General features: G+C 35.9%; 1 protein-coding gene across 1 annotated transcript; it reads left to right on the forward strand.

Moving 5' to 3' along the window:
- The first annotated feature begins 8,324 nt into the window (after positions 1-8,324).
- Positions 8,325-13,092, forward strand: LOC142614480 (uncharacterized). The gene is made up of 2 exons (XM_075786996.1): positions 8,325-9,369; positions 12,604-13,092. The coding sequence occupies exons 1-2, from the start codon at positions 8,826-8,828 to the stop codon at positions 12,795-12,797; spliced, it is 738 nt and encodes a 245-aa protein (XP_075643111.1). The 5' UTR covers positions 8,325-8,825; the 3' UTR covers positions 12,798-13,092.
- Positions 13,093-13,608: the final 516 nt, after the last annotated feature.

Here is a 13,608-nt window from a genome sequence, read left to right on the forward strand (position 1 = left end):
AAGAAGAAGAAGAAGAAGAAAAGGCCCCTTCTTTATTCACTAGACTCGAAAATGCAAGCATCTCAGACTGCCCATCCCACTTGACTCCCCATCTCAGACAAGGCAGTAAGCCCATCATGCCAATCCTCCGAAATGATAAAAAAAAAAAAATATATATATATATATATATATATATATATATATATATATATATATATATAAAACCAATCACTGAGGCCTTTGCTGTTCTTAGGAAGGCAAGAGATGAGCCTAACGGGTGCATTCCTAGTTCAAAGGTAGTAACTAGTTGTAACACCCCAGCCCACCTTTAAATAAATAAAAAAAAAAAAAAAGGAAGTCATTTTTTTTAAGGCCCACACGTGCCCCACATAACCCATCCTCCCCCACCACATATCTCACAATTCTCTCTTTTCTCTTTTTGGCCAGTCACTCTCACTCTTGTTCTTCTTTTCTTTTTCTTTTTCACTCAACACAACACACATACACACACTTCTCTCCCTCACTCTCCCACCAGTACACTCCTCATCACCTCCACCATTTTTCCGGAAAACCCTCAAGAACATCACACCTTCACATAAGTTAGTTGAGGTAAAAGTTCGAATCTTTTTTGATGGGTATTATGTTCTTGTTTAAGGTTATTTTACCCAAGCTTTAATAATAATGTTCTTGAGATTTATGACCTTCTTGGGTGATATTCTTGTAATTTTGTTTATGGATTTTTGATATGGTGGACTAATTTGATGAGTGGGTTTATGGTTTTACTAGTGGTGGCAACTAAGGTTTATGTATGGTGAAAATTTAGGGGTTTTGAGGTGTATCATATGAAATAAATGGTGAATATAATTTTTATGGTTTATTTGGAGCTAGTTAAAGATTTCAATTGTTAGTTTTGAAGGATATTGTGATTTTGGTGTCATGGGTCTCTTGATGATGTTTTGAAAATTTTGTGGAAACTACTCATAAATTAGTGAGGTTTTGATGTAAAAATAATACCTTGAATGATTCTTGAGTATAATAGGAGTCTATTCCTTGTAATGAAATTGTTGAGAAACTTTGGAAATGGAATACATTATTCGTGAGGTTAAATTCTAAGTTTGCCTAATTAATTTCTTAGTTAGCAATTTCTAATTCATAGCTAGATGCAATGTCAAGCTTTATGCCTATTGTGATAAGTTTGCTTGATATTGTTTAGGTTCTAGCTAATCTTATTTGGAGCTTGGAAAATTAGGTTTTTTCGGGTTGCAAGGTAAGTAGCTTTTAGTGGGATTTTTGGAAAATAACCATGTTGCATAAAAATTATTCTTGAGTCAAACACTTTTTGGAAAATTAATGGTGGAACTATCTTTTTCTAAAAAGTGTTGTGTTGTAACCCTACTATTTATGATTATATATGAAAGTGCATATTCTTATTTCATATGGGGAATTGCATGATTTGTTAGCATGGAAAAGACTAGCATTTTGATCAAATTCTTGAGAATGAATTTCATGGATTTATTGCATTATTTGCAAAATATAAAGATATTTTATCTTGACCTATGTTATTTGGGAAGTTGATGCAAAATCATTTTGACAAGAAATAAGTTAAGGGCTTTGAGAACCTTGTGAATATCTTGGGCATTCAAATATTTTAAGAAACTACTTGGAAGTGAATTATGTATTTTGAATTAAAGGTAATTTGTGAGCTCTTTATGTTCTACCCATGTGTTGTGACATGTGATTACCAAGTGATTACCTAGCTAGATACTATAGTCTGTGTGACATTGGTATCTTAGCACCCGTCTTTGTGACAGTTATTGAGTTCCGTCTTTGTAACGGCATATTAGTTCCGTCTTTGTGATGACAATGAGTTCCTTTTTTGTGACGACATTTTTAGTTCCGGTTGTGTGTCGGCGATGAGTTTCATCTTTGTGACGGCAAATTAGTTTCGTCTTTATGACGGCATTATCATGTGACCTTGGTTTTGGAATTGTATTGTTATTGCTCACAAATTATAGTATGTAGTTTCATGAGAGCATTTTGAGAAGTTTTGTGCCATGTCATTTTATTCATTCTTGTCATATTATTTTTGGAAATGGTTTTGTAGAAATTATTTGGAAATTCCCAAATTAAAACATGATTTGTAAATTGTTATCATCATGAAATTTGAATTTCCCCCACCCCCGTTAATTGTGCTACTTACTGGGCTCTATCTCATTCTATTATTTTACAAACTTTTTCAAAGTAGGCAACTATCTTTTTGAGATAGCTTTTTGGTGGCTAGTAGTAATTAGACTAACTACTAATGGAGGCTGACTTTTGTGATGGAGATAATTGATGATGTATAATTTAGAGTAGGCTTGACCCAATTCTTTTGTATCTAATAGTGGTTATGCATTTATTTCCACTAATGGAACAAGTTGATGTTATGTAATTATTTATTCAGACCTCCATTTCTTTTGTGACAAATGGTCATTGTATTTATTACATAGAGCTCTAACTTACTTTGGGAGTATATTTAATGGAATTATTAGGATTGGTACTTGTTATGATTTTATTTGGGTTGAATTGCTAAAAGAAACAAAATGTACAAGTACCTTTGAGATGTTTTTCTCATGCTTTGGACCCTTTCAGGTTTGGGGTGTGACACTAGTGACCTGGCTATCATGGTAGCTATAAACTTAATTGATGTCGTAGTGGGTTAGGTCTACGCCCATCTTCTTGTTTATTCGGGCTACATTGTTAACTATCTAAAAAAGGTTGATGGAACACTGGGAGGGGCTTATTCTAAAAACAGAAAGAAGTCATGCATTACTCTATCCATAGGTATACTCATCCCACCTTCAATGAAGGTGATCATGCCATGACACCTAAAGCTCTTTTTGTATAGTGTTCACCCATTTCACAATGCTCTATGGTGACACTAGTTGGGATGTCATACTTAGCCTTAAAGGCCTCCTTTTTCTCATCGGTATCTACCAAACACCTATACTATGAAATAAAGAAGAAAATATGGTAAGAAGTAAATCCTAGACACAAAACCTACTCGACCAAGGAGGGAAATGAGACCACTTACAAAGCTGGGAGCACAACGTCACTCTTCAGGAGACTCTTGGTGGCTTAAAATTTTTTTTCTTCTTGGGGCAGAAAATGAGCTCCTTCCCCCTCTTATATAGGGGGAAAGAAGCAGTAATTTCCCCCCCCCCCTCCCCCAAATCAAGGTGAAATAAGGACCGTAAGATCCCCATCTCACCATTGGATGTGGGAAGCAGACAGCCACCTAGAACATTTAATGTGGCGTTAGGAATCCAAAACGTTAGGAGTGTGCACAGGCAATTGAAAAGACAAGCCTGCACATATGAACATGGGTGGCACATGTGAACCCCCTGCTTACAAGAAAATAAGGAAATGGGGTTTTGGGAGGGGTGGTTCAAGGGCAGAACCACCACTGGACCATGCCCAAGGACTGTATGAGCCCAACGGATAGATAAGAAAGTATTGGGTTGACTAAGGGAGGAAGGCTTGGCAAGAGCCCCTCGCATTGCGAGGGGGGTAAATGATCTACCACCATACCAGGAGATTCAAACCGAGATGGACATCTAAGGGTAGGCACTAGAGGAGGAGGAGAGAGAGGGAGATATGTTGAGGAAGCATCCATCACCTCCGCATTAAATTTGTTACACCAACTAGGACAATCGCATTAATGGAGGAAGGGACGCCTGAACAGCGCCCAAAAAGCTTGTAGCTCACCAAGCACTTCTCCTAAACTAGGGATGGGACAAGTATCTGGGAGAAATCCGACACCCTCAGCTAGAGCGTCAAGATTAAGGGCAAACTGCTATAAAAGGAGGGAAAAACCCCATTAAGGGGCAGGCCCAGGAGGAAGGGGGGGGGGGAGAAATCACTCAAGCTTGTATTGTTGAAAGCTAAGTAAAACCTTTCTCGACCAACCGGGGGAACATTAATAAAAAGCTTCAGTTTTTTCTTGCTCAATTCTCTTTGCTTTTTGTTTTATCCATATTTCCCAGCTTTAGCCCATAAGCTAAGGAATCCACATATTGGTCTGCCTTACCCATCTCTAAATAATTAGTTGCAATGAGCTCACATCTAAAGCCCAAGCCTCAACCTTTGGGCCATTAAGTGCCGTTTTTACGTCTCACACAACAATATTGCTACTAGACCCCTTTTTTTTTTTTATACATAAATGGTTGAATATATAAGGGCATTTTAGGAGTTTTAGTGAAAATTGTATTACACTTCATTTTATTCCCCCTGATTCCTCTCAATTTTAGAGGGAATAAAAATTTAAAGTTTTGAGAGAATAGAGAGGAATACATGTTCTCATTTACCCATTCCGTTATCTCACACTTAAACTTCCAATTAAGAGAAATAGTCTTTTCATTCCCTCCGTTTAAACTATCAAACAAGAGAAATGAATGAATATTCTAAAATTATTTTTTTTATTCATTTCTCTCATCTCAAACGAGGGCATAGAGTATTTGTTAATTGACCATTTTTAAAAAAAATTAGTACCACTTTAATAAGAAATACTAGCCTCATCATAAGTACTTCATGCATCCAATGAGACTTTTCTTTTCCGGTTTAGTACCATAGCTTTCCATTCATTCATCTCTTTTCATGCAAGTGAATTTGAGTTTGTCAAATGCCTAGATATTTTTCTATTTAAAAACAAAGAGAAAATAGAATAAGAAAGAAAGAAAGAAAATAAAATAGAGTATGTCCGTTTAAATTTAAAAAAATTATAAGAGAGGAAGAGGAAAATAGGGTGCGTCTTTTTAAATTTAAAAAATAATAAGAAATAAAGATATTGTAAACTGCTAAGAATGTTAGTTTAGTGGGAGGTTTTAAAATGTGAGCTGTTATTTTACAAATTTTCCCTCTTTATTAAAAACTTGTGAGCGAGAAGGAGAGATTTTGGGGACAAAAAAATTTAGTTATAAAATTGATTGTAGTCTTAGGCTACAACCTTAATTGCTCGGAGTATGTTTGGCATCAACTTAAATTTTTAGCTTTTAGTTTTTATGTATAACTTTCTAAAACCTTACTTTTCTCCTTTTTTTTCTTTTTTTTTCAAGGTACAAATATATTTTAGCACACTTTCAGTAAAAAAAATTCAACAAAAAGTTAGATAAGCTACTCCCAAACGAAAACTCAATATGTTTTTATTGAATGTGAATTTTGACAAATCCACCATTGAATTACATCTTCTTCTTATATTCTCCATACTTGCAAAATTTCTAGAAAATTAAAAATCAATAATTATGTCATCAATAAATTGTTTAAATGATTCCTATCAATATTTAATTACGTCTTTTGGTAGATTTAAAATTATGCATAAAATATAAGTTTGTAAATTATATAGTAAATAAGAGAACAAATTTTAGTTACAAAATTGATTGTAGCCTTAGGCTACAACCTTACTCAATATCTTTTATTGGAGGTGAATTTTGACAAATCCATCATTAGATTACATCTTCTTCTCATATCATCCATACTTGTAAAATTTCTAAAAAATTAAATATCAATAGCTATGCCATCATTAAATTGTTTAAATTGCAAGTTTTTGTAGTTTAAAATTATGCATAAAATATAAACTTATAGATCATATAATAAATAATATCTGATAGACAAAAAATTTGACTTGTGTATTAAGAGCATAAAAAATATATAATTCAACGGTTAGATTTTTAAAATATATAGTGTAGATGCTCATTTTTTTGCGAGCCCAGCAAGGAAGCAGACCCAAAGTCATGGGCAAAAGAAGGTATATGGAATGCCATTAAGCTAAGTGGCAAGAATAACGGATAGTGGATCTAAAAAGCAAATAAATGGATCCTGAGGAAGTAAGTGGGCCTAAAAAGGTCCGAAAGAAAATAAAAACAAAATCATGGGCTGTATGGATGTGGAAAACTAAGAATGGGTCACGGTTGCTACAACAGGCCCAAAGTAGTGCAAGTAAAGAAAGTAAGGGGCTATGGAAAACCCATGACCCCCAAAGAAAAGGTGAGAAGTACTTGGGCCGAGGAAACCCAAGAAGTTAGTAAAAGCCCATGAGAAACATAGAATTGAAAAAAAAATGGCCCAAGATGCCTAAGAGAGTAAGTGGGCCAAGGACGCCCAAATGAAAGTAGGTGGGACAAGGGAGCCCACGAGTAGCAAGAGGCCCAGTAAGATCATTGGGCCTCCAGAGAAAGAATAAACAAAAAAGGTCTAAAGTGGCCTAGCAGACTTGAGTCAAGTAGACCTTACGGCAGGCATAACAAAATTGTGTAGCAGGAAGCAAGTAACAAGAGTTGGGAATAAAAACATGGAATGGCCCACAACCAGGCAATGCCCAATCCTTAGAAGATGCAGGCCATAAATGAGGAGTCAGACGAAACAGCCCATGCCCAAAAAAGCCAAAAACAAGCAACAGACTAGGCAGTTTGACGTTCAGACCGCGGCAGACAGATGAGCAGCAGGCAAAATTTTGAACAAGCATGAAGGCAAGGCATGCGCAAGGCCTAGGCACCACCAGCTTGTACCTAGCCAATACAAGAAATGGTGAGGTCATGGGTTAAAGTTAAGGGGATATAGTTTGGCGGTGGGGAGGAGGAAAAACTCATTTTCATGTTTCCTACTCAAGCCCTTTTGGAAGTACTGTCCTGCTGGGATGACATACTACCCAAAAGAGGTAAAGCTGGGTGGGAACCACCAGGTGCATGCCGAAAGGGGTAGAGAGAAGAAGAGTATTCACACTGCAGCAGGTAAGAGTGCCACAAGGAGCAAGCAAAACGAAAAAAGCCTTCTCTGTCTGAGGCGGAGAGGCGCTGGCTGGGTGACTGACCTGTCAGTGACAGTCGGCAAAGGAACTCATGCCAGAAAAAAATGGTTAAGGGCTAAAATGGTAAAAAGCCAAGCACGATTGACCCTATATAAGGAGCCCTACTGTGCACGACTAAAAAAGAAGAAGAGAAAAACCTCTGTGAGATAGTTGCTAGAATCACACAAACAGGGGAGCAAGAGAAACAAGAAGAAAAAGAGAGAAAAAATAAAAAGAGAGTAAAAACAAAAGAAAAGGATTAAAGAAACAAAAAAAAAAAAAAAGTAAGAGAGAAGCAGAGAGAATAGAGTGATTGGCATGCACCGAATGGGTTAATCTTCATCTCCCCCTCTAACCCATGCTCTCTGATGACGAAAGGAAGAAATTTCACTCGACCCAAGTCACTTAGGACTGTTCCTTCAAAGTAGCTAATTTCCCTTCTTTGAGATATTAGTAGCGTTGAAGGAGTGGTTTCCTTTCCTGACGCAGAATGGCTTAACACGGCAGGATGACATTTATGTCTTTAATACACTCCTTATTCTCCATCTAAAACTCATCCCTTTATTACCATCGTGTAAAAAATAGGCACCCTTCATTAAGGCCCACTGACTATTTTGTCTAAATTCCTATTATTGTCTTTACTATATCTGTTTGTTGTAGTTAACGTGATAGTTCTGTCTGCCGTAAGCGCATGATCAAGACCTGACTAACAAGGGAATTTTTTGTGCACAAGCCGGACCAGGAAGGTTTGCTCTCAGACCGGTCTCAACTCCTTAATCCAGAAAACTTTGGGCCTAGTGTAGCGGTAGGCAGCCTAGCCCAACACTTGCAAAAAAAGGCCCACACATGTAGTAATATTTACTTTATTGAGTAATATTGTAGCCTTAAACTACAACTAATTTTGTAACTAAATTTTGTCTTAAATAATATCTAATTAACACAAAACTTAACATGTATATTAAGAGAGTAAAGAACATGTAATTTAATAGTTAGATTTTTAAAATATGTAGTAATAGTTATTTTATTGAGTATTGTTGTAGCTTTACAACCAATTTCGTAGTTAAATTTTGCCCAATTTTGAAATATTCAAGATTTAGAATCCATGTAGGTTCCAGTTAGCTCAACTAGTAAAGTCTCTAATGGTTGTATAAGAAATCTGGGGTTCAATTCCCGCCTACACTAAAAACTAATTGGTATCTTAGTCTTATGATAAAGATGTATCATCAAGAGGCTTAAATGGTTTGAAAGTCTCTTAAATAGTAGAATATAGATAGATATAGACATAAAAGTGTAGATAAAAAGTTGTTAAAAAAACTAATTTAATTTTTTTTCCTAAAAATTTTCTAAAAGATTTCTAAATATATTCCTTTAATCATAACTTTTTCCAAGTTTTATTAAAGTCATGTTAAATGATAACTTTATAATAATTATTAATAAACCATAATAGGAAATTTTTTACCAAAAAAAATATATTTTTTCGTTTAAAAATAGTTACTAAACTAAAAGGCATCTGATATCCTTTTCCATTTTATTATTCAGTTATTCAGTCCAACTACATCCGAATGGACTCTGCTAAAAACGGTTCCAGCAGAACCTATTCACTCTTCTTTCGTTTTACACGAAACCTAAGAATTCAGCTTTGCTTGTGAGTTGTGAATTGTGATAAAAATCCTCCGAAAGTTCCGCACGCATACTTTATATTCTGAGTTGTGAACCGGAAGGTATCGTTTAACTACTTTGTTCCACAACTGGTTCTCAATTGTTTTGTACTTTCCTTGAGGACTTTCGGAGTGTTCGATACAGTTTCTTGTTCTGTCTTGTAGTTGGCTTTCTGTGTTTAATTGGAGTTTTTGTGTCTGTCCTAAAATTGTAGTTTTTGGGTTCAGCCAAAATGGGGTTTTGGGTCTATCAATCTTGATTGAAAGTTGAATGTGAAAAGTTTGTGGAATTGTAATGAACCCATTTCGATTTTTGATTTGAAGTTCCTGTTTTTGTTCCAATATTCTAGTTTCTGTGTAAAGAAATCATGGGTTTGGGTATATCAACTTTGATAGGATTGAAAGCAACTGTTCTGTTCTTGTCCTTTGCATACCTTAGAAACAGTGACTTAACATTGTTATCATTACCATTCCTGTATGCTTCTTTGGTAGATTTCTTAGTTTCCATTGCTTCACTCCCATCCATTGATCTTCCCTTGCTCTTGGGCAAGAACCCAGATGGGACCTTCCCCATTTTGTCCAAAATAATGTTTAGCCCGTACTTGAACTTTGTTCGGGGTTTCTCAGCATTGCGGAGATTGAAAAGTGGGGAAGATCCTTATAGTGAAGTTAGTGAGGGTTTGTATGTTGGTGGATGGCCATATTCTCCAGATAAATTGCCCCCGGGTAACCCTGCAGTTATCGATTGTACCTGTGAATTGCCAAGAATGCTGGAATTCTCGGGGCATGCCTATTTGTGCATTCCGGCTTGGGATACAAGGGCTCCTAAGCCAGCTGATATCGCAACTGCTGTTCGGTGGGCTTGTCGAAAGAGAGCGCTGAATAGGCCTGTGTTTATCCACTGTGCATATGGTATATTACTTAACTTTGAAGCCATTTTATTGATTTCATAGACTGGAAGAGTAATGCTCCTCCTCTTTAATGCATAGTATGTTAGATCTTCTGTGTTTTTTTTCTCATGGTTCAAACAGCATGATTAATTCTTCTTTTCACTTGATATGCTTTGCTTGGAACATCTACATGGTTAATGCATTAGGGTCTATGTAAGTGAGAACTCTGAGAAAGTCACCTAGATGCTTATATTAGCAGACCTAACTACTCAAATCAATATTATTTACTCGCAACCTAAGTACTTGATCACAAGGATAGTCAGATATATCTGTTTAGCCACAGGCCATCATTTCTTCTGTAATTGCATCAGAGGCACATTGGCACATTTCCCTTTTTCTTATTACAATTACAGCTTAAATAACATCAGCTTTAGTACGCGTTGTCATTTGCCTTTGTTGTAAATGACTTGTAATCTAAATCTTAGTACTGGTCTTTGATTTTGTCTTCAATTAGCTGCCTCTAGCTTTGTTTATCTCTCTTCTTTTCTTTTCTTTTTTCTTTTTTAATTTTAATCTTTAAATGTTAAGTTTGACCATGCTCACATCATAAGAGTTTTTGTTTATTACCTGGGTTATTTGAACCCTGAAGAAACCTACAATTACAGCCATATTACAAAACTATGTGTCATCATAATACCCTTTGAAGGATATGCTACTTCCATTTATAATTTTTTAACACAAACACAGTTGTCATGTTATCAAATAGGCATGGCCAATTGAACACATCGACCCTATATATATATATATATGTATGTATGTATGTATGTATGTATGAAGTCAATGCTTTTGTAAGTCTCAATTCCCGTCTTTATGAATGATCTGTTGAGGATATAACAAATGATTGTCTTTTGTATTCCTATTGGTTTCAATGATTCATATCTAACTCTAGTTTTACTGGACTTGTACTCAATCTTTTCCTCCTGTAATTCTAATTTAGAGTTATGTCAAAAAGGACTTCAATGTGATGTGACCCTTTTTTGGGGTAAGTCTCCAATGTGACCTTCATAAGATATGGCTTGGGTTTTATGCTGGCTGTCAAACTCTACTGCAGCTCTCCTGCTTTCTCCACATTTGAGACTGGCTATGTTAACTAAGCATGACAAAGGAGGAGTTTTGGATGTTAGAAAAATTTCTCTGCTGAATGTTTAAGATGCCTCTTTTTAGACCAGTTATGTATTTTTGCATAGCTAGTCCGAAGCCCAGATAAAGGAAAATGATTGTGGTAGATTGACATCCAGTGTAAACTTTTTTCATATCTTATGAACATGGATTTATATGATTTTAACATATTCAGTTTTTTCCCTTTACTGGGTGAAGCTTCCCATATGATCCACTAATCATCTCTCTCTCTCTCTCTCTCTCCTTTCGTTCATTTTCCTTTCCCAAGTAAATCTCTTTCCAGTTTCATTGCTTCATATAGATTTACAATGGGAATTTTTCATGATACTAGCCTTTTCTTGTCTTACATAAAAATTTCATAGTGAACTCTTGCTAGGTGTCTCTGGTTTAATTTTCCTATGTTTCTTTTCCTGCATTTCTCACATAGTTGCTTTTTAAGGCTGGACAGCGTAGCATCCAATTATGTCTTGTGAATTGAAAATGCTGAATACAATATATGTTAGTTTTTAGCCTGTCTTAGACGTGATTACTTTGCACATGTGCTCACACATACAAACAAGCCAGGGGGATTGAATGATTCTTGTTTTTTTCCTTTTGTAGTTATTTTTCTCCCCTCTTTTGATGGAGAAAAGTCATGTAGAATTTGATAAATTTGTTTACATATAAAGTCAATGACCCTGTTTCTTTTGGTGAAACTATTACTAATTTACTATCTTCATTTTCATCTCAGGAAATTAGGTGGAGACCGTGGGGTATCCTAGTTTAGTATTATTGTTAATTATGAGGCCATGTAAGTAGGCTAGGATTGTGGAGTGAATTCAATTGAAAATTCAAATGGGGTGGCTCTTAGTAATGTTCTCAGTTTTAAGGTCTCATGCTTTCTGGGGTTAGCAGCCTTTGGAGTCTTTGTTGAGAGGTGACGAGAGCCGTATCTCATATTACTTGGGATACTTTTTCTATGATGCTCTACTGTCATGTTCTCTTCTAATGAAATCATTTTGAACTAAAATCCCCGAGTGTGTGCCTAATGATAATTAGGGAACAATTGTTCTACCATTCAATTAGTTATTTTTTTGTTGTTGTTGTTGAATGAGATAGTTGATTTTTGCACTGAGTATGAATCTGGAGCCAGCAATGAGCATGGTTTGGTGTTTGTCAGTTGATTCTTCATGTATGGGGGTGGGTTGCTCTAGGAAAGGTGCACATGGACCCATATTAGAGTGCTGTCACTAATACTCATGTATCAGCTGGGACAGGGGATCCTGTTTGTAACCAGACTAAGAAAGTTCTGCAGCTGACTGCAAACTGGTACTTATATGCAACTTGTGGAAGAAGTTTCTTTTACTTGTATGCCATGTGGAGAAGGTTCAGGACAAAGTAATGCTGTTCTTCCACAAGGGGAGATGGCAAAATTTTGTGTGTTTCAATGGGAGGGTGAAAACACCTTGCCTTTCCTGGGATTTGGCATTTATATATTTTCCACATGACAAATTTCGTGCGGGCTGTGGAATATCTTATTGCTCGGATGTCCTGCAAGAATTAGGTACCAATAAAGTCTTTACAAAGAATTTTGCAGCCTGACTAGAGGTTAAAGGTACAGAAAATTTTCAAATAACTAATATAATCAACTCCTATGCAGGCCTTAACTTAAAGTGATAAGGGGGAAATGGGTCGGCATGGGTCTCAGGTTCTCTTATTAAATTTCTGCCATTCTTACAAATAGTAAAACACTGCTGTTAACACAGAATTTTATTTTTAGGTTGGCTGCTTAGTCTCCTTTTAAATTGGTTTCTAGCAAGGGGCATATGACCACTGCTTATTGGAGAGTAAATGCATATTACAACTAGTACTAAAAGAATCAGGACCCTACAATTTTCTATATAAACTAAGAAATTTTTTTATTCTACTGCTGTGAGTGTCGTCAGAATCATTTATATTGCTGATGAGAACTGTTGCTTTTTTTTAACATGCATTTCCTTCTGGCCTAATTTGTTGTCATGCTTGTGAGTAGTGAGGTGTTGTAGATTTATAGTTTAACTTTTCCTCTCTTTTTTTTCTTTTTTTTTTTCTATTTTAGGTCATGGAAGAAGTGTTGCTGTCATGTGTGCACTATTAGTGGCTCTAGGCAAGGCAGAAGATTGGAAAAACGCTGAGAGGCTAATTCGAGAAAGACGCCCTTATATCCATATGAATGCTCTCCAGCATATGGCCCTAGAAGAATGGTCAAAAAGCCAGTTATTTTCTCCTTTGAAGAATGGAGAAATGGATTAAGTTCATTAATTCTATCTAATGCTTCTTGTTGCTTGCGATCCAATAGGGCTGCAAAGAAAAATGAATGACATGCTTCTTTTCATTGCATCAACTATTATTTCTAATTCCACACATCTAATTTTTGCAATTGAATTACTGTAATGACTTTCTAGTGGGTCTTAATTTGATTTTTGGTTGTTACTAAACTTTAAAATCAATAATGTAACAGTGACCAACTTCTGGATTCAAGAAGAATTTGTTCTGTGCCCACTGTAATATTATGACCTGCTCTAGTATCCATCTGAATATCCTCTGACCTCGAGTTCCTTGTTCAGTTGTATATTAGGAAGGTGTATTATGTAATTTTTATTATAAGAGAGAGAGAGAGAGAGAGAGTAAATCAAGAGGATATGTGATAGATCACACTTTGAGATCATTTTATGTAAAGATTGCCATAATTTTCCTTTTTCACCTTTCTTAAAAGCTGCTTCTGGTGTTCGATGCATTTGGCATGGATTATGGCAGTTTCCCAGCACTTTATATGATGATTACAAGTGAAGTCCACAAGATATGAACTGCCATGTATCTCATGTCCAAAATTATGGGAATGAGCTAATCTGTAATTAGTATTATGGAAAATATTATCTGGGCATGTATAATCTTGCTATCATGTAAAGGTACGTCTCTCATGCAGAAAAAGGCTTTTTGGTGATCAAATAAAATTGTGTGAGGGAAGAATTTCATGCTTGTATCTAGAGTTTGAGGGAAAAAAAAATGAACAAAGAAGAAGAAGCACCCTAAGCATCTGGTTCTTTCAGACATGGTATAAAGC

Source organism: Castanea sativa, chromosome 11 (genome assembly GCF_040712315.1).
Source record: "Castanea sativa cultivar Marrone di Chiusa Pesio chromosome 11, ASM4071231v1".
Classification (NCBI taxonomy): domain Eukaryota; kingdom Viridiplantae; phylum Streptophyta; class Magnoliopsida; order Fagales; family Fagaceae; genus Castanea; species Castanea sativa.